Source organism: Hyla sarda, chromosome 2, assembly GCF_029499605.1.
Source record: "Hyla sarda isolate aHylSar1 chromosome 2, aHylSar1.hap1, whole genome shotgun sequence".
NCBI lineage: Eukaryota > Metazoa > Chordata > Amphibia > Anura > Hylidae > Hyla > Hyla sarda.
This window is the reverse complement of record NC_079190.1, coordinates 299,452,667-299,477,056: the sequence shown is the minus strand read 5'-3', so window position 1 is coordinate 299,477,056 and position 24,390 is coordinate 299,452,667. Positions and strand designations below refer to the sequence as shown.

General features: G+C 38.4%; 1 protein-coding gene across 2 annotated transcripts in view; it reads right to left on the bottom strand.

Moving 5' to 3' along the window:
* The window catches only part of ITPR3 (inositol 1,4,5-trisphosphate receptor type 3), a 275,928-nt gene that overhangs the window by 89,797 nt on the left and 161,741 nt on the right, over positions 1 to 24,390 (bottom strand). For both annotated transcript variants that reach the window (XM_056557562.1, XM_056557561.1), the window contains exons 34-43: positions 21,406 to 21,526; positions 21,003 to 21,190; positions 19,438 to 19,586; positions 17,367 to 17,475; positions 13,941 to 14,031; positions 13,439 to 13,608; positions 11,903 to 12,074; positions 10,130 to 10,302; positions 8,365 to 8,565; positions 1,627 to 1,737 (exon numbers count right to left, since the gene is read on the bottom strand). In XM_056557562.1, coding sequence (XP_056413537.1) covers positions 1,627 to 1,737; positions 8,365 to 8,565; positions 10,130 to 10,302; positions 11,903 to 12,074; positions 13,439 to 13,608; positions 13,941 to 14,031; positions 17,367 to 17,475; positions 19,438 to 19,586; positions 21,003 to 21,190; positions 21,406 to 21,526 — 1,485 coding nt within the window. The remainder of the gene's footprint in view (positions 1 to 1,626; positions 1,738 to 8,364; positions 8,566 to 10,129; positions 10,303 to 11,902; positions 12,075 to 13,438; positions 13,609 to 13,940; positions 14,032 to 17,366; positions 17,476 to 19,437; positions 19,587 to 21,002; positions 21,191 to 21,405; positions 21,527 to 24,390) is intronic.

The following is a 24,390-nucleotide window of genomic DNA, read 5'->3' as shown; positions in this document are numbered from 1 at the left end:
TATATCCCAAACTCTACATTTTAACTGTAAAAGTTGGGGGTCGTCTTATACACCCAGTCGTCTTATACGCCGGCATATACGGTAACTACATATCCGAAAATTAATACGCTTAAAATTGTCATCTTCTGACCCCTATAACTTTTAATTATTCCATGTGGGGGCTCTTTTTTTGCGCCATCATCTGAAGTTTTCGGTACCATTTTTGTTTTGATTGGACATTTTGATCGCTTTTTATTCATTTTCTTGTGCTATAAAAAGTGACCAAAAATAAACTATTTTGGACTTTGGAATTTTTTTTGCGTGTACGCCATTGATGCGGTTTAATTAATGATATATTTTAATAGTTTGGACATTTCCGCACGTGGCGATACCACATATGTTTATTTTTAATTACACATTTTTTTTTAAATGGGAAAAGGGGGGTGATTCCTACTTTTATTAGGGAAGGGGTTAATTCATCATTAGTAACTTTTTTTCCCCACTTTTTTTTCCATCTAGGGGCTATAACATGCATTACATTGATTTCTAACACTGATCATCGGCATAGAACTACATGCGGATGATCAGTGTTATCGGTGCTTGACTTCTCCTGCCCTGAACTCAGGCATGGAGAAGTCAATCGCCGATCGGATGCCGAGGAAGCAGGTAGGGGACCTTCCTTTGGCGTCCTAGCTGTTTGGGACACAGCGGTTTCACTGCGGTGTTCCCGATCAGCCTGACTGAGCTGCCAGGATGCAATTTTTTCAACTTTAGACGCGGCGATCAACTTTGATCGCCACGTCTAAAGGGTTAATAGCGTGCAGCACAACGATCGGTGCTGCATTCTATTAGCCCAGGGTTACTAGCTGCAGGGACCTACCCGCTATGACACGGGGTCACGTCGTGACCCTGCGCTATAGACTGCGCCCTTAAGAGGTTAAGGTGGCAAAATATACTGCAAATTTATTTTATATATTCTAAGTCAAAGTTTAGGCATTTGTAATCCATAGGGTCTAGCATACCCTCTCAGAATAAACTTTGTCCTTTAATAAAAATCCATCCTGAGATAATAAGTGACCAATAGTGGCTGAGGCTGTAGAATGGGCAGACATAATTATTGTACATGAGCTGTTCAGACATTGCATGTGCATTATTTATCCAGCCTGCAAATGTGCTTTGATAATAATAAATCTTTAATAATAGGCCTACTAAGTCTTGGTCTTGGATTCATCATTAAAATGACGTGCACACTCTCTGCTGGTTGTTTTCAAGGGAATTTGTTTTTCTCAGATTTATGAAGACCACAAAACACCAACTCAAACAAAACTATGATTTAATTCTGGAATGAATACCATTCTATTTCTCACTGTAATCTACAGTATATGGATAATCAATTGATTACCCTGACTAGAATAAAAATAATTGAGGACATTGTTTCCTATACATCTATGTAAAATATGATAGCATTATATTATAAGATGAATGCCCAGCAATACTTATTTGGCAAGCATGAATTATTCCCAAAATCTGTAAAGAAAAGTATACCACCATGTGGATAAGCACCAAAAAATGGTGTCGTAAAGCGATAGATGTTAACAATAAAATTACACACTCTCCCAATAATCATTAAAGTTCCGTATACCATACCTTTAGCTGTAAAACCAAGTCCACCCTGTATTTACACAAAGGGCTGATGTCATTTAAAATTAAGGCTGTTATTATATCAATGCCATTGGAGTCATGTGTCACTATGCAGGTCTGAAAAACAAATTGGTAATATCATGATTAGCATATTTATCTATGCAACTAGAAGGATAAGAAAAATTGTGACTTTTCAAAGTCTGCGCCTAGTGCAGACTATCATAACCATCCCCAATAGTTTTTTATTTATGCATTATGCTTCTGATAATAAAGATAACACTAAATTACAAATAAAAATGCTTCCAGATAGAAATGGCACAACTTGGCATGCAGTTATGTCTCAGGCAGATAGGTAAATTATTACAGGTGTGGTCTTATTTGACACTCGGTCTTGCCACAAGGAGGCGTAAAAGTGCTTTCCCTGCTGCCCTATAAAAAGTCTCCCAGAGCCTACTTTTGGGTAGTGTAACTCTTGGAAAGAGATTACTGACTTCTAGACACGCCTCTATAATGAACTTGAAGACATTTTGTTCAGGGTACAGACTATAAGAGAGGATACATTCCTGAACTGAGAGAAAATTAACAAATTGCCCGCCATCTAGACTATTCTGGCAAAGCTGTTAGGAGGTATTGGGAACAGATGGTTTTGTGAACAGATGCCTTATGGCATGCATACACTGCAAACAAGCTCCGATAGAAAGGATAGCTTGATGAAGCATGAGCAGCTCCCACAGTTTCCATGTCCAACATTCAGACACAGGTGGACAGATGAAAATTTGCAGTTACAGTGCCCATTATGTATCCTGCTATTGACAGCCAGCCACCAGTGCCTTCATGTGTTCTAAACAAGAAACAGTGGAAGAGAGAGGGGTGGTATATGGTAACTAAAATCAAGTACACTAAGCGATTGTTTGAGCTAGTGATTGTGTGTCTTTATACAAGACTGTGAAGTATACAAGTGAGTGTAAGTATAAAAGTGAGAGGGACTTAAAAGTAAGGGACTTTAAATTCAGGGAGTTTTGGGGGCGGTGCGGTGGGCGGTGCATTATCGGCAAGGTAATTGCCGATACCGATAATGCTCAAAATCGTGATTATCGGACGATAATATCAGCCATGCCGATAATCGGTCGATCCCTAATTTAAACTATTTAAACAGGATGGCAATGAAGAAGCATTGAAAAGCTATAGAGAAAAATTTAAAATATGTAAATAAAACAGATAAAAGCTGCAAAAATAGAGACAAAAAGAGTAAAACTAACCCCAAAATGTTTTTTAACTATATAAATAGCAAAAAGGTTAAAAATGAAAGTGTTGGCCCTTAAAAAATGATGAGGAAGAAATTATAAACGGGGATCAGGAAAAAGCTAATATATTAAACAAATTCTTCTCCACTGTATTCATCAAGGAAAAATGGAATGCCAGGTGAAATACAGCGAGATAAGGTAAACTCTCCAGTACAGGTTACCTGTCTAACCCAGGAAGAAGTACAGTTATGCCTACAAAAAAATCAAAATAGACAAATTGCCAGGTCCAGATGGCATTCACCCCCGTGTTCTAAAGGAATTAAGTAACGTAATAGACAGACCCCTATTTAAAGGGAACCAATCATCAGATTTTACCCTATATAACGCTTGGCAAAGCGTTATATAGGGTAAAATCTTTATTTTCACCATTCCCGGGGGATGCTCCTGCCCCCAGGGATGGTGAAGATATTAAGTTATAAACTAGTCACCGCCGCCGCCGTAAGTAGTCACCTGGGGAGCTCTTCTCATCTACTCCCGTTCTTCGGCCGGGAGCGACGCCCCCTCCGCTTGATTGATGGGCCGCGTCATCATTCCGCTCACTGAACAGACGGAGCAGAGTGATGACACGGCCCGTCAATCAAGCGGAGGGGGCGTCGCTTCCGGCCGAAGGAGTTGGTGAGAAGAGCTCCCCGCCCAGGTGACTACTTACGGCGGCGGCGGTGACTAGTTTATAACTTCATATCTTCACCATCCCTGGGGGCAGGAGCATCCCCCGGGAATGGTGAAAATAAAGATTTTACCCTATATAACGCTTTACCAAGCGTTATATAGGGTAAAATCTGATGATTGGTTCCCTTTAACAGGGACTGTTCCCCAGGACTGGTGCATGTCAGGAGTGGCACCCACTATGATCTGTCCTTAACTGCAGGTACTATTGCTCCCAACATGGAGCACACTCTGCCCCATGCTGGGAGCTTTAGTACCTGCTTTAATAGACAGTTCGCAGTGAGTGTCACTCCTGACACCCGCTGTGATCCTCCAGTATAATGTATAGATGCGTCTATATGGTCCCCTGCACTGACGTATATATACACCTACTCATATTTCCCACAGAGAGTTGTGATTGGCTAGAACCATCTAGCCAATCACAGCTCTCTGCGGGATATTTGAATAGATGTATATATACGGCAGTGTAGGGGACCATAAAAGAGCGGTCGGCCGCATCTATACAATATACAGGAGGATCGCAACGGGTGTCAGAAGTGACACGGGCGATGTCAATTAGTACAGGTACTACTACTTCTATCATGGAAGTAGTAGTACTACCTAAAAAAATTAAAAAAGTGAAAAACATCACACAGACTTCTATGGGAGAAAAATGCCACGATTTCAGGGCAAAAAACGATTAACATGATGCAACGTTGCAAAACTGCCAAGGAGCTGAAAAATACCAAAAAAGAGTGGAAAAACGCCAAAAGGGAAAAATTATTTAGCGATTTCTCATTGATTTACAGCTAACATCTGGCCGCAGTGTTTTTTGGCCGAAAAAATGCCATGTGCCAGAATTGGCATTTTTCTTGCAATTTTTGCCAAAAGAGTGGAAAGAACAAGTGGAAACTTAGCCTTAGACATTCTTCTTCCCAGGAATGGTAGGATCACTTTCTAAAACATTTTGGGAGGAGGGATTTATCATTTGCATTTTTCCATTGTTTTCTGTTTTTTTTTAAAACTTTACTGCGCACAATGTTGTTGCGCTAAATTTAAGAATATGGACATAATTTATCAAAAATGTGCACATATTAACATTTGCTGAAAATTTTTCCTCAAACGTATAAATTGTAAATTGCCACTCCTACTCCAGATGCTCCGCAAACAAAATTGAGGGCCCACCATACAGCCTTATTTACAAAATTTAAGGGCACATATATGCCAACTGGTCCTATGGAGATAGCCCAACAAGGAACAAAGGCATTTTTAATCAGCAGGAGACTGCATAAGGGTTTACTCCTAGCATTCTCCCAGACCTCTGGCAGGAAGCACAAGTGGGCTTGGTGTCACAGCAGCGGTGATCGCCATCCGGCGCTATGCCAGTGTTAGTTTAGGGCCCCACACTTATCAGGTGGCCTTGATTTGGCAAATGGGCTTGCACATTTTGATCAAACGGCACACTAACAACCTGTGTTTATGCTGAGAAGCAATTAAATGATTGTACAAGTTGTGGATGTCCGGCCATGTTCTATTTCTCTATTTGTGAGTGACCAACAAGGAACAAATATGCCACCCACTGTAGGTATATTTGCAAGTGTTAGTACTTAGGAAACAAAACATGATTCAACTGTGAACTTTATTCATTCCTCAGACATGTAGTGCAGAACTGATCCATAAGGAAAACAATACAACATTCAATAGAATTTGAGGTAGACAAGAAAAAAATCTTAGATCTGTGTTGCTAGTCAACATCTATGTAGGAGAGAAGTGGCCATACACTATGTAGTAGGCAAAAATTAGTTATTCACTCATCTGTACCCGTGATGTTGCAACAACATAGCAGAAGTCTTTTTTAAGCCGTGAGCTAGCTGGAATAACACTTGGATTTTAAATAGTTGCTTGTTAATATGGGTGACTAAATAATTTACACTTTATACATAGTGGAGGGTCACTTCTCTCATACATAGATGTGGATATAGGATCTTGAAGTGTGGTTGTTATAGTGAGAAGGCGCCTTATTCTTTCACAGTGCCATTACTCATTTGGAGTATTGGGTTACATTTACAAAAGCTACAATGGCCAAATAGATCCATTGTAAATTGAGCCTAAACTGTACTACCATTATTTTTTACTCTGTTTATTATGCAGACACTGCATAATGGAGTATTCTATTCCATTGAGTTGCACTCCTTGGCCCTGATTTACTAAGAGTGGAGTGGAGTTTTTTTTGTGGATTTTAATTCCTTACCATTTTTGTTCCACAGTATCTACTAATGTTTCCCTACATTTTGTACTTTTCCCTACATTTTGCTTTTTTTTTACACATGCTCTGATCTGTCGGGTTTTTCTCAGCTCAAATCCACTACATTTTCTTGGAAACCTTAGTAAATCTGTTGCCCCTCTTCCCCCGGTGGCCATACCCCTTTTTTCGGGTTTTCTACGTAATATGGAGAGTTGGTCAGGTTTCTTTCAATTCTGGCACACAACCTGACAAAACATGGGTTTACAATAGTAAATCAGGGCCCTTGTCTTTTAAATTGCCCATTAAAAATCCTTTACACGTGGTGTGCTGCCTTAAAAATGTTTAAAGGATGCAAGCTGGTGCTTCAGCTTGTTTCAAAAGTTTGGGAATATTGTTTGCAGCAAAGTCTAATGCTAATGCAACATTCTGGTATGGTGATACATGTTAGTAAAAAAAACAGTGTTAGCCCTTTTTAATAAAAAATTTAAATACTGTATTCAGATCAAAATGACATTTGCTATGTGTCTATTTTGTGAATAATTGACATTAAATAATGCCTGTCAATGTGAGGCTATGTTCACACAGTGTAAAATGAATAGCAAAATACATCCATTTTGAAATAAAACACGTTTTACCTGTTGTTATGCATTGACACAAATGTAAAAATGACAACTTCAAAATACATATCAGACAACATTTCATTGAATGTATTATCTAACAGAAAATCCCAGATGTTTAGAAAAATCTAGTTGGCAATATTAAAAGGAATTTGACAGCAGCATCACCTGTACTAACCTGAATATACAGGTTAATAGTCCAGCTGATATTAAAGGGAAACTCTGGTGGAAAACAAATGTTTTCATATCAACTGGAAACAGATTAGGAAATTACTTTTATTTAAAAATCTTAATCCTTCCAGTACTTATAAGCTGCTGTAACTACAGAGAAAGTTGTGTAGTTCTTACCAGTCTGACCACTGTCTGCTGACACCTCTGTCTGTGTCAGGAACTGTCCGGAGCAGGACAGGTTTGTTTTGGGCATTTGCTTCTACTCTGGACAGTTCCTGACACGGACAGAGGTGTCGGCAGAGAGCACTGTGGTCAGACTGGAAAGAAGTACACAACTTTTTCTGCAGTATACAGCAGCTGATAAGGGCTGGAAGCCTCAAGATTTTTAAATAAAAGTAACTTATATATCTGTTATATTTCTGACAGTTTTATTTGAAAACAAAACAGAATTTTCCTTTAATTCATAAACAGTTCAAAATATATTGCGCTGCTCCATGGAAAACTGTAATAATCCAAATATGCTAATGATCTTCTTCGAGCAATGAAGGCATTCTCTGGTCACTATGAGCAATGAATATCCAGCCAATGCTCTGGCAATCACACTGCCAATGACTCTGCTCCCTTCATAGATATTTATCTTTTCTACTACAGCCAGTCTACTTTTGCCCATATAATAGACTGCCGAGACATCATCCATATGACCTACTGTATAAAAGCCTCGGCACTCCCCAGTTTCAAATGTAGAGGCAATGCAGCACGTGCACTCTGCTTGGGAAACAGCAAGTCTCATGGGTAAAGTCTCGGCATGTCTAGTAGATGTGCTGAAGAAGGAAAGATGAATATTTACTAAGAGCGGAAGCATCACTGGGAAGTGGGTAGGATATTCATTGCTCAGAGAGGCTGGAAACCGCCTCCATTGCACAGAGAAATTTGGATTATTAAAGCTTTTTTCTGGAATGGTGCAACAGATTTTTAAGGTAAACTGCATTTGAATCAGTATCACACTGCACTATTAACCTCTATATTCAGTTTAGTGCAGGTGAAGCTGCTATCAGATTTATGTGCAACAACATAACAAAACAAAAAAAAAGGAACATTACATTGTTAAAATACTTTTATGTTGAGCATGTGTAAACTGTGCCATGTTTCCTTTTGATCAATGAAGGTCTGGTTGCTGAGAGTCCCTCTTAATGGTGGAAGAACAGTACATGAGCACTACTTTGAGAATTGTGCCCCTTGATGGGCCTGTTCAGCTCATAAAGGCTGGATTAGTTATCCACAAGCCATACACATTCTCTGAACCTTGTTAAGCTCTCAAAAATCAACTATATAAGGCTATATTCACACGCAGGATTTCCGCACATCCCCACCAATTCCGTGTCCTCATTTGGGTGGTTTCTGGCTTGTGCGGATTTCGCGCGGGAACGGTGCGGAATCCGCATGCGGAAATTCTGAAGTGCAGAATTACATTGAAGTCTATTGGGCTTTAATTTGATGTGGAATTTTGCATGTAGAAATTCTGCCGTGTGAGTATAGCCTAAAGCTAGTTATTGTTGAAGTTCCATAGCTCTCAGCTTAGTGATTTTGTACAACAACAACAATTGGTCAAGGTCTCAGCATCTGCACCAAAAACAAACCGCTCCAGTATAAACATTTACAAATATAACGTAAAGTATCTGGTCGTATTCACATATAGCAGATTTGTTGAAATTTTTTTTTATGTGAGTCATTTATTTAATAAATACTAAAATATGGGATATACCTGGTTCTCATGACATGGTCCTTGGCAATATTCTGTGAGGGTTTCTAAAGTCTGAATTATTAGGGCCACGTTTTTCTCATTAATGTATAGGCCCAAAAGTCCAAGCCCCCCTGTGGTGCTCCCACACATGATATCCAGGAACTGTAAAGTCTCACACACTAAGTTGTAGTTGGTCTTATTACTCTGATTTCTCAAGAAATTCTAAAAAAAATAAAATGAAGGTGAAAAATGAACACACAGCATTATGCAAATGATTCAATTACTAAAATAATTTGACATACAACACGTATAAACTGTTAACATTTCTGAAGCATATAGTATGGTCTATTGTTCACTATGTTCCTGTGGACAAAAACTATTCATAGAAAAATTCTGTTAGACTAGCATATAATAGACTATAAATTCTGATCTAAACTACCATTTGTTTATCAATGAATTGCAAGTTAGGACTCATGCACTTGGTCATATTACAAAAAAGGAGCTGTAATAGGGCACTTATGGAAGTGTCCTGTGACTCTGATCTCCAACATTTATTCAGATATTTTTTACTATGAATTTCATAAGAATCTGACTGATAAAAGTGATATGCTCCATCAGTCAACTGTTTTGATTATTTCTCTACTCCTAGTATTGTGCCCTCATAAGTTATGTTCACATGGTGGAATTTTCCTGCAGAATCCGGTGGAAAAATTCAGCTTGCAAATTCTGCTACATGAAGATTATCCAGGAAAAAACTTTTTTTTATATATCAACTGGCTCCAGAAAGTTAAACAGATTTGTAAATTACTTCTAATAAAAAATCTTAATCCTTCCAATAATTATCAGCTGCTGTAGTTGAGTTGTTATTTTCTGTCTGGCAACAGTGCTCTCTGCTGACATCTCTGCTTGTCTCGGGAACTGCACAGAGTAGAAGAGGTTTGCTATGGGGATTTGCTTCTACTCTGGACAGTTCCCGAGACAGGTGTCATCAGAGAGCACTTAGACAGAAAAGAACAACTCATCCGCTCATAAGTACTGAAAAGATTAAGATTTTTTAATAGACGTCATTTACAAATCTGTTTAACTTTCTGGAGCCAGTTGATATATATAAAAAAAGTTTTTTTCCTGGATAACCCCTTTAACTTTGTGGTGAGTAGAATATCTGATGTTCCATTGACACAGCAGATTTTCAGCTGAGAAAATTCTGCATTCCAGATTCCACAAAAATAATGATTATGTTCATTCTTTTTGCGAACCCTCCGGTTCCTGAGATATTGAGATTTTATTACTTTGGAAAACATAACAGATATAATTGATAATGCAATAAAGGGAAAAATATATAGGCCAGCATTTATCACTGTAGGTGTAAGTGAAGCATTTTTCTACACCTTTTTTTGTGTGCTGGTAACGTGTAGGAGCACAAGATTTATTAAATGGTCACAGAGCATTTGATACATTTTGTGCAGGTCACATTTTCTGAAATTTCATTCTTCACATACATCAAAAAGCTAAGTCTGGTCTGGTGTCGTTTTAGAGACTTTTCAGTGGCTTTGGGCCTTTTTTTGCGCCTCTTCATAAAAAGGCGCAGTTCATAAAACCCTTCCATATCATGTGTATTGCTAAAATCAGTGGATTGCAACTCAAAATCAGAAGGTGCAAAAAGGCACTAATAAACCCTGCTTGTGCCTTTTTTGCACCTTTTCTAGACACAAACAACAGTCTATAGACAATGATAAATGTCTGCCATAATGCTTTCCATATCTGCTAACTATGAACTGGTGCTTACCTGTAGGTCTGGGTTGTGGTTCTCACACAAGAGTTGAAGGAATCTCAAAATTGGTTCCATTATTAGGACAATAGGACCAACTTCATTTCCTTCACCAAGCTCTCCTCCTTCATGTCCTTTACGATGGTGTGGTCCTCCTGTTAAGACCTTCGAAGAAGCAGGCACCACAATCCCTTAAGAGGAAAAAAACAACATCATGAGGTTAACATTATGAATTTTAACACCCCCTAACTTATCTACATTTATCTAAATAACAAGTTACCTCACTAAGGTTAATGCACAAGTATGTGCATTTTCCATACATCAAAAGTGTTTGCTAAGAGATTTACATGTTGTAACATATATATTTAAAGAAAATTAGTCATTTTTTCACTTATCTTTCACTTATCTTTCCTTATCTTTCCTCTTTCCTACTGCTCTGTCTGTCCCTATTTTGAAACTCTGAACTCATTGAGAATGTGAACCTGCTTTCATCTGTGAAGAGCACAGGCCGCCAGTGGCAAATTTGCCAATCTTGGTGTTCTCTGGCAAATGCCAAACATCCTACACGGTGTTGGGCTGTAAGCACAACCCCCACCTGTGGATGTCGGGCCCTCGTACCACCCTTATGGAGTCTGTTTCTTACCGTTTGAGTGGACACATGCACATTTGTGGCCTGCTGGTGGTCATTTTGCAGGGCTCTGGCAGTGCAAAGGTGGAGGTAGTGGTCCTGCTGCTGGGTTGTTGCCCTCCTACGGCCTCCTTCACGTCTCCTGATGTACTGGCCTGTCTCCTGGTAGCACCTCCATGCTCTGGACACTACGCTGACAGACACAGCAAACCTTCTTGCCACAGCTTGCATTGATTTGCCATCCTGGATGAGCTGCACTACCTGAGCCACTTGTGTGGGTTGTAGACTCGGTCTCATGCTATCACTAGAGGGAAAGCCTCACCAGCATTTAAAAGTGACCAAAACATCAGCCAGGAAGCATAGGAACTGAGAAGTGGTCTATGGTCACCACCCACAGAACTACTCCTTTATTGGGGGTGTCTTGCTAATTGCCTATAGTTTCCACCTGTTGTCTGTTCCATTTGTACAACAACATGTGAAATTGATTGTCAATCAGTGTTGCTTCCTGAGTGGACAGTGTGATTTCACTGAAGTGTGATTGACTTGGAGTTACATTGTGTTGTTTAAGTGTTCCCTTTATTTTTTAGAGCAGTGTACATACAGATATAGAGACTCTCCTGTTCCACAGATCATCTTCTAGTGAGTGATGTACTACTTTCTAACAGTGCTCAATTGAGAACACCACTGCTCAGTCCTTTTTTTTTTTTTTTAAACATTGCACTGTGCTTGTGTATGTGTGCACAGGAAGGCAACAGTTTTCATGTCTTGTTAAGTAGCAGAAGATTCATCAAAGCATTGGAATTGAGAGAATATGGAGAGCTCATGACATTGATCAGGACCCCATGATAGTCTATTAGAAGGAATTGTGGAAAGGGGGAGGGAGGGGGGAATCAGTGCTCCCGAGTGTAGAGAATATCATAGCATATAGTGCCTTCTCCTTCTGCAGCTCAGCACAGAAAAAATGCATGCAGAGAAGGAACACTGGGGAAAGATACATTACACACAATAAAACGGTGATATCACAGAGCACACAGTACAATTAGTGCATTGTTATTACAGTACACACACTGATTTGGCAGGTAAAGAAAAATACATTACAATTTCCTTTTATAAAGCTTTACATGTATTTTTTCACATATATTGCATAGTCTACTATAAGTTACCTTTTGTGGTTAGATTTCCCCCTACTTCTGGAGTTTCATTTGACCCCAGATCATTCATGTTCACAGACATTGTGGATTTGATTTCCTGTTGAGCACTTTTAATTCTTTCAAACAAGACTTTGAAAAATTTTTCTGACTTATTGTCACCCTTCATTAAATTGTAAAATGAATTCTGGGAACAAACAGATATATAAATCTGGTTAACATTTTTAGGTTTACAGATGGGCATACCCTTTAAAAAAAAAACATACCCATGAGAGAAATTCGAAACGACAGTACTGCAGAGTAGATTTATCAATAATTGTCTCCATTATTATTAAGGGGAAAAAGTAAAATAATTTATATATAAGGCGACATTGTTTTGTGTATTGTTTTGTGTGTCTTTCCTAGGCACTTCAATTTAAATGAAACACGTCTCATATTGGATCCACCATATCCTTTGTATGGCTACATTCACAGTAGAGTGATGCATGCAAAGTATGATTGGGGTCAAATCCTAAAGATGGCAAAGCTTTCTGTGGCATTTTTCTTTTACCTAGTACCTCTAATTTTTTATTTTTTTTTGGAATGATGGTATATCACTATGCAATGCTATCACTAAGTGCTTGTTTACACTGCCCTTTGAGTTGAGTGGAGAAAAAAATAGCGCATTTTCTATTTTTTTCTCAGTTCAACTCCTGTAAAATACCGGACATAAAATAACGGACACCAGGTGGACCCCATGCAAGTCAGTGGTCTCAGTGGTGCTCTGACCCATTCAGGGCTTGTTTGGCTCAAAAAAAGAGTCAACAGCAGTGTGAACCTAGCCTTATTGATCAGTAGGGGTCTGACTGCCAGCTAACTAACCGATCCTCGGATTGAAGTAATGTCACTTGGTTAGGGCTAAGCCCAGCACAACAGGTGGTCAGGGAGGCTGCTGTGCAAGGAATAAGCTAAAGGGGCTCTGATCACTTTGTTCTCACAGTCAACAGTGATACCAGATGCTGGACTCCAACTAATCACATGGAAATAGCATATCAAACTGTCAATATCAGATGGGAATCCACCTTTCCCTACACATTAAAAGGGTATTCCAGGAAAAAATGTATTTATATATAAATATCAATGGGCACCACAAAGTTAAACAGTTTTGTAAATTACTTCTATTAAGAAATCTTAATCCTTCCAATAATTATCAGCTGCTGAAGTTGAGTTGTTCTTTTCTGTCAGGCAACAGTGCTCTTTGCTGACATCTCTGCTTGTCTTGGGAACTGCACAGAGTAGAAGAGGTTTGCTATGGGAATTTGCTTCTACCCCGGACAGCTCCCGCGACAGGTGTCATCAGAGAGCACTTAGACAGAAAAGAACAACTCAACTTCAGCAGCTCATAAGTACTGAAAGGATTACGATTTTTTAATAGAAGTAATTAACACATCTGTTTAACTTTCTGGAGCCAGTTGATATATATATATATATATATATATATATATATAAAAGTTTTTTCCTGGATAACCCCATTAAATTGAAAGGCTACAAGTTTGAATGTTTTTGTAGTACCTGTATTTCTGTATTACCACCATCCAATAATCTAATGGCCAGTAAAATGCTTTCTTGAAAGATTTTTTCATTTTTGGAACTCATTATAAGGTCTGCCACAAGTTTTGTCGCTCCCTCTCGGTCCAGCTTACACTGAATTGGTGCTATTACAGACCAGTCCTGGTCTTGACCTTTAAAAATAAATAAATAAATAAAATTGGTAATATGAATTCAGTCCAAAATACAGCAAATAAAATAAAAGTGGAAAGTAATGGATGTCAAGGGAAAAAGTAACAGGCTATGATATGAAAAATATATTATTATTGTTCCTAGAATACTAACACAAAGGTATAAGTTATAGTCATAAACTTATAAATAATAGCAAGCTACTGCTCAGAGGTATAAGAGTTTTATACACATCATAGACATTTTCTTTTGTCCAAACAGCAGTAGTGTTGCTGTGCTGAAACTGTGGGGACCTAAAAAAAAATGTGATTTATTAGGGAGGTGAAGCGTTTATTACCAGTGGCAGAGTTGTCAGTTGTCTCGCCTTTGGCAATTGACTTCTTGTTTTGCAGGTAATTATTTAGAAGGGTTTTCCTTAGTAAATTTCCCTATGGGGACAGAAGGGAAAATTGAGTGATACAGAGAGGGAAGAAAATGTAAATTGCTGGATTCATTTATAAAGATATTGCAATTCTGTACACTGATAATTAACTAAATGGTCAACATAGTGGTGCTGAGCACCATTAAACTATAATTAGATTTAATTAAAAGGTTCCTTTCACACTGTGTTTTGACAGAAACATCAGACATACATGTTTAACTGGTGCACTAAGTGGCATACGTCACCCATAGGCTCTGATGATAAAAAGAAGTGTACACTTTTTTTTACTAGATACTTCTGCATTGGACAGTGCAGACTGCTTTGTTAATGCATACAACAAAAATAGCAACCTTGATGCATAACAGCTAAGTCCAAAATGACACTACTACATACTGCCTTCTATCCAATAAATAGGGAAATATGCACATATCCACATGCAGCAAATGGGTCAATTGAAAGAAGAGTCTAAAAGAAATCTAACACTGAATTGACCATTCTATTGACCAATGAATTGGCCAACTTAGGTAGTAAAAAATGAACACCAGCATATGAAAATAATATATGATATGTAGTGCATATAGGTATGATATGTGTTATAGCATAAGAGAGATTTCACTGTCTTTCTGTTTTTGTATTGTTGCTACCGTATTGCACTTAAAGAAAATCTGTCATGTAAGGAAAGCATATAACACATACAAAACAAGATTTTAAGATTGGACTTAAACACAATATACTGAACCAAACCCTATTGACAGGGGAATAGTTTACTCGGCATGCTCTGTGACCTGTGCAGAGGTCATTCTACAGGAAGGGAAAGGCTGAGCTCAGCTACTGTCTTATCTATATACACGCGTCACCTTTTACTGCACTCCTGTCTGTGATGATAGGGGGATACTGCTGGGAGGTGCACAACAGGAAGTCTCCGTTAATATTAAACCTAGTGGTCAGACTTAAAACTGCAAAATTTCAGGATCAAATGATAACATAGATAGTAAAATGATAAATTAGAATAAAAAAAATATATATGTTTATCATAAAAACTTGAAAAATAAGTCATATTGATGACACATATGCTAATATACTAAACACATAGGGGGAGATTTATCATTGCTTTTAGAGCATTTTTTTTGTCGCAGTTCAGGTGCAAGCAGCATATTTAGCGACTTTTATGCGTTTTTTGATATAGCCAGTTTCACTCTTTTTGCCTACCCGTACAACTTTTTTTATTTGACCATGCAGTGGTCACTTATTTATCATTTGCGACTTTTTGCCAAAGTCGCTATTTTGTGCGCAAAGGTACTTATATAGGCGCAAAGCTACATCACCTACCAGTAGGCGTGAGAATCACTCCTACCTTCCGCAATTCAACCTTTAACCTCTTGTGGACAACAGCGTCCCACTCCCCTTCTATGACACGCGCTCAGGAGCTGAGTGCGGGTCATAGCTGGGTGGTCCTGGCAGCTATCGGCCCCCAGGACCAATGTCTAATGCCAGACATCCCCGGTCACAGTGATGCCCGGCTTTAACCCCTTAGACACTGCAATCAAAATGCAAGTAAAAATGTCTCGGCAGCTCTGAGAAATTAAGTAAAAACATCTCACCTTCCAAATTCAGAACCCCGGAAAGTGTCTACTTTCCTCACCCACAAGTGTCTAGAAAAAGTGTATGTGGTAGAGCTTTTCCCACCACAGCAGAGCTGCGCAAAACTCATCATCCTGCTGTACCTTCATAATAAATAAGATGCAAGCTAGTCATACCCACCACCCAAATAAACGTGGGAAAGTAGCTCTACTGTAGACATTCTTTGATAAATCTGGGCCATATTGTTTTCACGCTGTGTAGGTAACATTATTGTTAGTTGTTCCTTTGTAAAGATATATTTTAGCATTTAAGTAGGGTCCTGTTTTTCTAGAATTCAGGTTTATTAAGATAAGCATGCTATGCTGGTTAGTTATAAGATAACATTAGTCTTTCATTATATTAAAGGGGTATTCCAGGCAAAACCTTTTTTTATATATATCAACTGGCTCCGGAAAGTTAAACAGATTTGTAAATTACTTCTATTAAAAAATCTTAATCCTTCCAATAGTTATTAGCTTCTGAAGTTTTCTGTCTAACTGCTCAATGATGATGTCACGTCCCGGGAGCTGTGCATGATGGGAGAATATCCCCATAGGAACTGCACAGCTCCCGGGACGTGAGTCATCAGAGAGCAGTTAGACAGAAAACAACAACTCAACTTCAGAAGCTAATAACTATAGGAAGGATTAAGATTTTTTAATAGAAGTAATTTACAAATCTGTTTAACTTTCCGGAGCCAGTTGATATATAAAAAAAACTTTTGGCCTGGAATACCCCTTTAATTATTATCTCTGTTTCTTGATCAATCAAACTCCACAGTGTTGGAGGTATTTAACATAATTCTGCTTTCCATTCATTTATAATAACTTGTTGCAATACTTCATTATGGATTATGCTAGTACTCTGACCTAAATGAGAAAATTTCCCTTAAGGCATCATGTAGATCTATATGTGTATAAAGAACAATACAAACAAAAGCTCCCAACTATGCTTTATGACCCAAAGAGATACAAGACAGTTCTTCCCTGGCTAATTTTATTCACTCTGCCAATATTCCTTAGGCTACAAAGATGCTACTAGCAAAATTATAGCCAAATAAACATTTTCATTTATGCAAAGAAAAAGTTCAGTGTACTTTTCAAATGAGTTGGAAGTAAAATGTGAAAGCCTGGGTTTAAGGGCTTGTGCAGACAACTAAGTGCATTTCAACTATATTACATACTTCATAGTTCTGGATGAGGTGCCATATATCTAACCAAGTATCCTGAGAAAACAGAGCTTCTAATATTATACAGTATTCAATTGAACCTGATACTGCGTGTTTTAAATGGGGATGTGCATGTCCTCACTGAATAAATTATTCCCATAGATCTTAAATACAGGGGTAATATGCATGATATTTATGACTAGATGGAGTATTCAACTATGCCACCATTTTATTCTACAATATTAATTCAGAGAATATTAACGTTCCAACAATGAAATATTAAGTGTATTTCATACTTTCATATTTCCACTTTTATATAACTGTATTTTACGGTACAAACCATACTAAAATAGCACACAAAAGATTTGTAATATTGCTAATCTCTCCATGTGAACCAGTCTGTCAATTTACTTCTTACTCATGTTTAATGTACTAGTTTTTGTGTCATGCTATGTATTTGTATTTCACCCATTATCATATTTACAGCATACTGGAACCAAACACCCTTAAGTCAATAATATTAGTTATAATATCAATGTGATGGTTTATCTTACCCGATCCTCATAGTTACTCTTCTTCACCAACATTTGCTGTAACGTACGTAAAACTTTTATACAGAGCTTTTCTTCACTAGACATGAGATTTTTTGTGTGCTGAATAAGTCTGAGAAAAAATTAGAAAAAGCAATGCATTTCAAAATGCAGGCATTATACAATTACAAGAAATAATATGCAATGCATTTGGAAAGTCTTCAGACCCTTTCACTTTTTTAATATTTTGTTTTGTTCTAAGTTTTTGCTAATTTATTAAAATGAAAAAACGTATATTTTGCATTGACATAAGTAGTTAGATCATTTACTATGACACTTGAAATAATCTCTGTGGGGCCGCCCAGCCAAGCTAATAAATAGGGGTAGAAGGGCCTTATAAATAAAGGTAACTAAGAACCCAATGGTCACTCTGAATGAGATCTATAAGTGGCCCAGCCATAGCTATGACTTGAACCCCATCGAACATCTCTAAAGAAACCTGAAAATGGCTGTACACTGAGAGACCCCATCCAACCTGACAGAGCTTGAGAGGAACTGCAGAGAAGAATATTGCACACCAAATACAGGTGTGCAAACCTTGGGGCATCATACCTAAGAAGACTGAAGGCTGTAATTGCTGCCAAAGGTGCTTCAACTAAGGACTGAGTAAATACATTTTCAATAAATGTGCAAAAATTACTCACATTTTGTTTCCCCATTATGAGGTCATTATGGTATTGGATGCAGACTGATAATTTTAAAATAATTTTAAAATGTTATTTTAACGCACAGCCGCAACATAACAAAATGTGAAAGGATCTGAAGACTTTCTGAAAGCATTGTAACAACTTTTCAAGGATCCCACCCAAACCCTTTAAGGGCTCGTTAACACGGACGGATCCGCATCGTAAAATGCGCTGCGGGTCCGCCGACAATGGACCCGACAGACATGCTGCGATGTGCGAGTCGCCGCACGCATGCCAGTGTGTCAGTTCATAGCGGCAGATCGCCGCTATGAGCAGGCACAGATAGAGGCAACACTGTAAGGTCCATCGTCAGGGGATACAAAGCTTAAGATACCGTCCATGTGAACGAGCCCAAAATGTGTTTTAGTACACATTATTTCTGTTGCTCAGTGTAGTTAAGAAAAAAATTCTAACCCTTATACAAAGGATAATAAATAAATGTCTCATCGCAGGGGGTTGGTCTGCTGGGACCCCTTACGATCTCCTGGACAGGGGCCATCTCTCGACGCTCAATAGCACTAAGATGAGCTAAAAAGCAGATTTCAGGAGGGATCCTCATATATACTTACGATGTGGAATATTAATACAACCTCAGTTTAGAATGTAAGGCACGGATGGGGGCTAGATTTCATTGAGTAGCAGGAGTATCAGTGTTTCAAGAAGTTGCCAAAAGGTCATCATTCCATATGTCCCATATCTTGAAGGACTCCCTATGGACACCTACAGTTTTGGTATACAAATTTTTCATATGGGACTATTTCGTTAACCAGACTAATCAATATTCTTAATGATGATGGACACGGTGCTAAAGTTCTCCCAGCTAGAAATAGTGTTGCCCTGGTGTGGTATCAAGTATCCTAAATAGACAGACTCGGAGGTCTAAAGTAAACAGGATCCATCTACCGCCTCCCTGCTCATGCTTCACGTCAATTTGAAGCAAGACTGAAGTGTGAATACAGAAGACGATCTGCTTCACCGGACCGGGTGAGTGCTCCATTTCATCTGCTTTTTGCGATTGCATCCTTTGCCTATTTATTCACGAGCAGCACCGCCGAGAGCAGTACATCCTACACCACACCGGACACCAGATACAGCCGCATATTGGTTCACAGTGTTATTACCTGGTTTAAGGCAGTGCCGGACTCGACATTCTTTTGTGACATTTTAAAAAGAAAGTTACCTCCCCATCCCCTCCAAATGATCGTATAGAGGTACAGGATGAGATGAGGTGCCAGAAATCTGCTCAAAGGGTTTTACATGTAAGGCATCTTGAGGAGGTCAAGCATTTCATATGAAAAAATCTTAGATGTTCTATGACTAATGAATGATGCTTAGCTACAAACTCTTACTTTGATATGAAACCCCCACTCTCACATCGTGAACGAGGTTTAGTTCCTTCAACAAAGAGTAATTCAGGGTGATGGAGAACATCTACAAGAACAGACTGTTCTGCTTCTACAAGAGGTTTCAGTTGTTCCTCTAGCACATTTATAATATCCTGAAGACAAATGAAAAAGGTCAGTATGGTAAATGCATGACATTTCCTTATGTACACTGTAGTGTCTAAAATACCTCCCCCACGCACACATTTATGTACATTCATAAAGTTACTTACACATTTACCTACAAAGAAATATTCAGGTCACTTCCTGTACAGTAATTTTCTACCCTTTTTTTTTCTTCCATGAATTGCTGGAGCATTACAGAAGGGGAGGCATTGTGTGGGTGAAGCTGGAGGCATTTGGGTGAGAATAAAGACACTGGCCCTCATTTACTATTGCAAACCCGACATGTTTTGTCGGGTTGTGCGCCAGATTCTGTCGCATTGCGTCCGAAATATTGTCTGTGCCAGATTTTGTGCCAGAATTTGCGCCAGAATTGAAAAAAACCTCGACTAACTCTCCATTTTGCTAAGAAAACCCTGAAAAGGGGGCGTGGCCGTATGGGAAAGGGGGCATGGTCTCCAAAAAGGGGTGTGTTCCCGATATTTTCACAAAAACCCAACATATTTACTAAGGTTTCCACATAAAATGTGGTGGATTTGAGCTGAGGAAAACCAGACAGATCAGAGCATGTGTAAAAAAAAGCAAAGTGTAGGGAAAGTGGAAAATGTAGGGAAACCTTAGTAAATACTGTGGGAAATAAATTGTGGGGAATTAAAACCCACAAAGAAACCTACACTCCACTCTTAGTAAATAAGGGGCATTGTGTAGGTGAAGCTGGAGGCATTGGGGATAAAAGAAATCGTCATGATGGTCAGGACCAGATGAAGAAGAAAAGTGAAAGACTGATCAGAGATGACATCATCTGTGAGTTGCTGTATATAGCAGCACTGTTATATACATAACCAACAAATATATAGGTATTGTGCATTATATTTTTTTGGGGCACTTTTTTGATGGGCAACGAAAATTATTTGGTAAGGGTGCCCGACAATATTTGTTTTCTAAGGGGTGCTCCATGTCGAAAAAGGTTGGGGACCACTGGTCTATGCTCTCTAAAGGCTAAGGCTGAGTTTGCATTACAGTAAGTGTTTGGAACACATTTTGGTCTGTAATTTTCCCAAAAGAAGGAGTGGGTCTAATATGTGCAAATTTTCCTTTAAAGGTTTTCGCTGCGTTGGTTTCACACCTACGTTTAGTAAAAAAAAAAAAAAATGACCAAGATGAGTTTCTGAATTCATTCCAAATACTGACCTAATACTTCCAAAATACTTGCACAATCTGAAACCAAAACTGGTTTTGTCCATATAAATGAATCCAAGCTCTGTTTTGGTTTCAGGCAGATTGATAAATCTGGACCAGTGTTTGTGAACTGAGCCTAACTTGTTGTTAATGACACATAACAGCTTCATGCACACAATAATAGCCCATGCCCCCTACATCATAATAATCTATTACTTTCTCCTACTAACCTGCAACTTCTCTACAATGTTCTTGTAGTCCCACTGATTCTGTGTGCCAGTGGCACGAGTGAAGGTTCTTGAGGATGTAGACTGCTTGTAGGTGGGCTGGTTTCTTTGAAGAGAACTTGAGGAACTGTTCAGTAAAGAACTGACGTGTGAATCCAAGTCCATAGGAAGGCATATATTGCGACTTTTTGCTTAAAAAAAAAAAATAATAATAATAATTTTTACATTTTGTGTCGCTCCACAATCTTATTTTTCAGCCTTTTACAACTTAAAAACTCCTCAAAGAGGATTAAGTTTTATATCCTCACGTGCTTGTTAAAAAAAAGTTGTGTGTATTTTACTAAACTGCCATGTTAAGCAGCATTGGTATAAAAAAGCCCACATAGAATAATATGACATTTCTTACCAACCACGGCTAAGGCTCTTATGCATGCCTCTACTGATCCCTTATACTGCTGCTGAAGCCAAGGACACTCAAGAAGTCGAGCCGTTGATTGTAGAAGTTGGACTACAATTGTTTGATGAGTCTTAAAAACAGCAAAATGATTAGTGCATAATACATAACAGTCCACAGAAGAATATGAATATACCTGCAGATAAAACATGACTTATGTTTCATGTAGCTGAAATATTGGAAAGGGGACCTCTACCTTGTCTGATAAAATGATGTAATCAAGAAAACATAAGGGGAGATTTATCCTGTGTAGAGGAAGAGTGCACAACCCTTACTCTACACAGTTTTTAATAAATCTTCCCCAAAGCAACCAATCAGAGGCCTTTTAAAAAAATGAAAGAAGCCATCTGATTGGTTGCTATAAGCAACTGCACCACTCTTCCTCTACACAGGTTTTTATACATTTCCCCCATAGCTGTCAGGTATTTAACCCCTTAAGGACTCAGCCCATTTTGGCCTTAAGGATTCAGTGAATTTTATTTTTGCATTTTAGTTTTTTCCTCCACGCCTTCTAAAAATCATAACTTTTTAATATTTTTATCCACAAACAAGTATGAGGGCTTGTTTTTTGTGCGACCAGTTGTCCTTTGTAACTGCATCACTCACTTTAACATAAAATGTATGGTGCAACAAAAAAAAAATACTATTTGTGTGGGGTAATTTATAAGAAAACCGCAATTTAGCAAATTTTGGAAGGTTTTGTTTTCACACTGTACAGTTTACGGTAAAAATTACATGTGTTCTTTATTCTGTGGATCAATACAATTAAAATGATAATCATTATTACATACTTTTCTATTATTGTACCGCTATAAAAAAATCTCAAACTTTTTAGCCAAATTAGTACATTTTAAATTCCCCTATTTTGAAGACCTATAACTTTTTCATTTTTCCGTATAAGTGGCGGTATGAGGGCAAATTTTTTGCGCCATAATCTGTACTATTTATTGGTACCACATTTGCATATATAAAACTTTTAGTAAATTTAGTAAATTCGGACATTTACGCACGCGGCAATACCAAATATGTTTATTAATTATTATTTTTTTACACTTTTGGGGGGTAAAATGGAAAAAGGGAAAATTTACATTTTTATTGGGGGAGGGGATTTTTCCTTTTTTTTTTTTTACACTTTTTATGCCCCATAGGGGACTATTTATTGCAACCACTTGATTGCAGATACTGAACAGTGCTATGCATAGCGGATAGCAAGGATCAGTATTATCGGAAATCTTCTGCTCCGGTCTGCTCGATCGCACAGACCAGAGCAGAATACCCTAGGAAGGCGGCGGAGGCAGGTGAGGGGACCTCTGTTCTGGATGATTAGATCCACGTGGCAGCGCCGCGTCATTTTAATGACCACACTGCTGCAGATGCCATGATCTGTAATGATCAAGCACCTGAGGGGTTAATGGCACACATCAGCGCAATCGCTGATGTGCGCCATTACCGGCGGGTCCATGGCTACTGATGGCAGCCGGGACCTGCCACAAATGACGCAAGCACTACACCCCTCCACCCCCCCGGTGCTCGCGGTTATGTACAGGACGTACATGTACTTAATGGTCATAAAACTTCTAACATGTTAAGAGACAGCAGAGTGGTCCCTTAAAGGGGAACTCTGGTGAAAAAAATATGTTTTCAAATCAACTGGTGCCAGAAAGTTAAACAGATTTGTAAATTATTTCTATTTAAAAATCTTAATACTTCCAGTACTTATCAGCTGCTGTATACTACAGATATACTACATAGAATTTTGTGAAGTTCTTTCAAAGTTCTTTTGACAACAGTGGTCTCTGCTGACACCTCTGTACATGTCAGAAACTTTCCAGAACATGAGAGGTTTTCTATGGGGATATGCTACTAATCTGCACAGTTCCTGACATGGACAGAGGAGTCAGCAGAGGGCACTGTTGTCAGACTGGAAAGAACTTCACAATTTTCTCTGTAGTATACAGCAGCTGATAAGTACTTAAAGGGGTACTCCGGTGAAAACCTTTTTTCTTTTAAATCAACGGGTGGCAGAAAGTTAAACATATTTGTAAATTACTTCTATTAAAAAATCTTAATCCTGCCAGTACTTATTAGCTGGTGAATGCTACAAAGGAAATTCCTTTCTTTTTGGAACACTGATGACATCACGAGCACAGTGTTCTCTGCTGACATCTCTGTCCATTTTAGCAACCATGCATAGCAGATGTATGCTAAGTGCAGCATGGTGGCTCAGTGGGTAGCACTGCTGCCTTGCAGTGCTGGGGACTTGGGTTCAAATCCCAATAAGGACAACAATAAATAAAGCATTATTATTATAACGTCAGCAGAGAGAACTGTGCTCGTGATGTCGTCAGAGAGCATTCCAAAAAGAAAAAGAATTTCCTCTGTAGTATTCAGCAGCTAATAAGTACAGGAAGGATTAAGATTTTTAATAGAAGTAATTTACAAATATTTTTACCTTTCTGCCACCAGTTGATTTAAAAGAAAAAAAGGTTTTCACCGGAGTACCCCTTTAAAGGCTTCAGATTTTGACATTTCTGGCACCAGTTGATCTGAAAACATTTGTTTTCCACTTCTTTCCACGAGAGTTCCCCTTTAAATTCCTGGACCACTGTAACTTAAAATGTAACATCAGTCTGCATCTATGGAGTGATGTAAGTGGCTGAAAGATCCTACTGAGATTTGGAACTGATTGGTTGTCTAGTATCACGCTCTATAGTGCATTGCAATACTACATGTTCTGTTCTGCATTTTACCTGTGCAACGATGAAGGTCTCCTATTTTTCTGGTACAATTAGGGTAATTTATCAAACTGCTTTTTCCATCTAAATTTGTATGAAAAGTGCAACATTTTTGCCAACATTTTATTTAGAACATTTAAATGTCATTACCATAAAATGTTCTTATTTAGAGCGCTTTTTGCAGTGGTCACTGATTTATCAA